At 34.7% G+C, this 3,126-nt stretch overlaps 1 protein-coding gene across 1 annotated transcript in view; it reads left to right on the top strand.

Moving 5' to 3' along the window:
- LOC109583033 (deleted in malignant brain tumors 1 protein-like) overlaps positions 1-3,119 on the top strand; it is a gene marked incomplete at its 3' end in the record, with an annotated part of 8,695 nt that extends 5,576 nt beyond the window's left edge. The window contains exons 11-22 of the mRNA XM_019998206.1: positions 1-59; positions 106-273; positions 319-474; positions 518-673; positions 1,099-1,254; positions 1,298-1,456; positions 1,508-1,663; positions 1,711-1,866; positions 2,311-2,496; positions 2,610-2,747; positions 2,857-2,937; positions 2,989-3,119. Coding sequence (XP_019853765.1) covers positions 1-59; positions 106-273; positions 319-474; positions 518-673; positions 1,099-1,254; positions 1,298-1,456; positions 1,508-1,663; positions 1,711-1,866; positions 2,311-2,496; positions 2,610-2,747; positions 2,857-2,937; positions 2,989-3,119 — 1,702 coding nt within the window. The remainder of the gene's footprint in view (positions 60-105; positions 274-318; positions 475-517; positions 674-1,098; positions 1,255-1,297; positions 1,457-1,507; positions 1,664-1,710; positions 1,867-2,310; positions 2,497-2,609; positions 2,748-2,856; positions 2,938-2,988) is intronic.
- Positions 3,120-3,126: the final 7 nt, after the last annotated feature.

The raw sequence follows: 3,126 nt of genomic DNA, 5'->3' as shown, positions 1-3,126 counted from the left end.
TGACTCCTGGGACAACACTGATGCTATTGTTGTATGTAGACAGCTTGGTCTAGAAACAAGTGAGTTAGCTAATATCATGTATTGTTAATACTCTTCTGTCATTAGATGGAACAGCTCTAAGCAGTGCATACTTTGGTCAGGGAAATGAATCAGTATTTTTGGCTAATGTCGCCTGCAATGGAGCTGAAATGTTTCTTGCAAACTGCACACATGACTTTGATGTTTTAAGTTACAACTGCTCACATTCAAAGGATGCTGGAGTAATGTGTCTAAGTCAGTGTGTCATGTATATCATGAGATTGTTAATTTGTGGTATAGGTTGCAATGATGGATCCATTCGTCTTGTTGGTGGTACAAACAGCAAGGAGGGACGTGTTGAGGTATGCAGTGGTGGAGTGTGGGGTACAGTCTGTGATGACTTCTGGGACAACACTGATGCTAGTGTTGTATGTAAACAGTTGGGATATCATTCTGGTAAGGAAAGATTATAGATTTCATTGTGACTGTCCCAATATAGGAACTGCCTTTGGTAGTGCCTACTTTGGACAAGGAACTGGATCAATTGTGATGGATAATACTCATTGCAATGGAACTGAATCTCTCCTTAAAAATTGTACACACATCACAGAACACAACTGTAATCATAATGAAGACGCAGGAGTCAAATGTGTTTGTAAGTATTGCATTGTTGATTACTCTTTATGTAGCTACTGACTTTCTCCTGCTGCATGTTTAATTGGAATCTTTTTGTAGAAAAGATTAATATTCAATATATTCTAGCTAATTTAACATATGAGGCTTAATTTAACATTTATTAAGGTATTCATGTACTGATATTTTTATATAGCAACAGAAAAATATATCTTATTCTGAGAAATGAATTATGCATTAATATTTTGCCAGTCCTGCAGTATCTTCAAGCTGAAACCAACCTGGTAGATGGCAAGGGGCTTAGTTATTGTTTACAAGTGTCTGCTGTAATTTTGTGGATTTAATTTTAGCAAATCTTAACAAAATCGTGAAATCAGTCCTTAAGTATTACTATCTTAATTAAAATGTAACAGTAATGTTAAATACAATGAAAACAATTTTTTATAGTATGTGTTGCTGGATCAATTCGTCTTTTCAATGGTTCACATGATTGGGAAGGAAGAGTGGAAGTGTGTGTTAATGAATCATGGGGCACTGTCTGTGATAATAACTGGGACTCTACTGATGCAGCAGTAGTGTGTAAGCTACTAGGATGGGGAACAAGTGAGTTGACTTATTATTATAGTTATTTACAATATTATCAAAGGTGGGACTGCTCTATCAAATGCTTACTTTGGTCAGGGTACTGGTAGTATCCTTCTGGATAATGTTCAGTGCACAGGAACAGAACAGTTATTGACAAACTGTAGACACTCAACCACCCACAACTGTGGACACTCTAAGGATGCTGGAGTAGCTTGTCATGGTTAGTTTCATAATCAAACTGTATTGTTAAGTAATGGGTTTATTACTTTAGTTTGTACTCCTGGTACTGTGCGTCTTGTTAATGGGTCAAACTCTATTGAAGGAAGAGTAGAACTGTGTCATAATGGAAGGTGGGGTACAGTCTGTGATGACTCCTGGGACAACACTGATGCTAGCGTTGTATGTAGACAGCTGGGATATGGTCCAGGTAAGGAAAATGTTTTTTTAGGTTGCACTGTGACTGTCCCAACATAGGAACTGCTTTTTATGATGCCTACTTTGGACAAGGAACTGGATCAGTTGTGATAGATGATGTTGATTGTAATGGAAGTGAATCTTACCTTACTAACTGTACACACACCACAGAACACAACTGTAATGATAAGGAAGTTGCAGGCATCAGATGTTCCTGTAAGTTGTACTGGTAGTTAGAGTAATTCTACTCTAATAATAGAAAATTTATTTTTCTTGGCCAAACTTTTATTCTTTAAGCTTTATAAATGAAATTAAGGAAATATACAAAGCTAATAGATAGGCACAGTCCTTCCGCAAAACATTAGTAGGAGATGATTTACTACTTTTATATATAATTTTTGTGATGCACACATGTACAATGTACTGGATTTTTACAAATTTTTAAAGTTGCTTTAAAATTAAGCCAAAGACCCTGTACTATAGTACAGGGTCTTTGCCATCCTCTTGGGCAGTATAAGTGATCTGTCAGTACTGCAGTATGATTGAAGTTTGGCCAAGGTAGGATATAATACCAACTAATAGTACCCTTAGCAATACATTATCAATAAAATAATGTATGGTGTGTGTGTTATGCTTTTAACTCTCCAAACTCTCCAATAGTTATCAATATATCTACTAATCCAGCTTCAAATCAGTTATCATCTATTTTGGTACCAGTGGCAATATCTCTTTTATTAATGTTGCTGGTAGTGCTTGCAGTAGCATTATTTGTTGCTTGTTTCATTATTAAGAAGAGAAGGAATCGTAAGCAACTGACCAGGAGAATTGAATCTAATTCCTCTTTATGTAAGTAGTTCTATAATTTAACAAATAATTATTCTCTTGTTAAGTTTACTGAAAATTTTTACTGCAATGCAGTCTATTTTGTCATTATAATATTATGTATTAATAACATGTAGTTTCAAAAAGCAACAAAGAAAATATCTACAGTTCTAGCTCTAACAAAAATGTTGAGATTTCAACTGAATATATGATTCAGCTGTCAAGTTGTATAATTCCAGGCTCAAGCATTAGTATGCAAGAGACTGTTGGACAAGGTTTGTGAAGTTTAATAATTATTATTATTTCTGTATTTTTGCCTTTCCCTCTCTTTCTTTTGCCCTTCTTTTCCTACTAATTGGATCTATTATATTTTTTACACTTTAGGTGAGTTTGGTATAGTTTATCGTGGAGTAATGACAAAAAAGGATCAAATGTCACAAGCAGTTGCTGTAAAGACATTAAAAGGTATAATATTTACAAAAACAGATTTAAGTTAGCTGAATTCTTCTATTGCAGGTTTTTACAATAAAATTGATATTGATTCTCTACTGGATGAGTGTATTACAATGATGTCATTTGATAATTTAAATGTATTACCACTGATTGGTGTGTGTCTTGATCTTGGACCAGCTCCATGCATTGTCATGCCCTTTA

This window comes from Amphimedon queenslandica, unplaced genomic scaffold (assembly GCF_000090795.2).
Source record: "Amphimedon queenslandica unplaced genomic scaffold, v1.1 AMPQUscaffold_13334, whole genome shotgun sequence".
Taxonomy (NCBI): Eukaryota; Metazoa; Porifera; class Demospongiae; order Haplosclerida; family Niphatidae; genus Amphimedon; species Amphimedon queenslandica.
The sequence above is the reverse complement of the archived record's forward strand: the minus strand, read 5'-3'. Positions and strand labels throughout refer to the sequence as shown.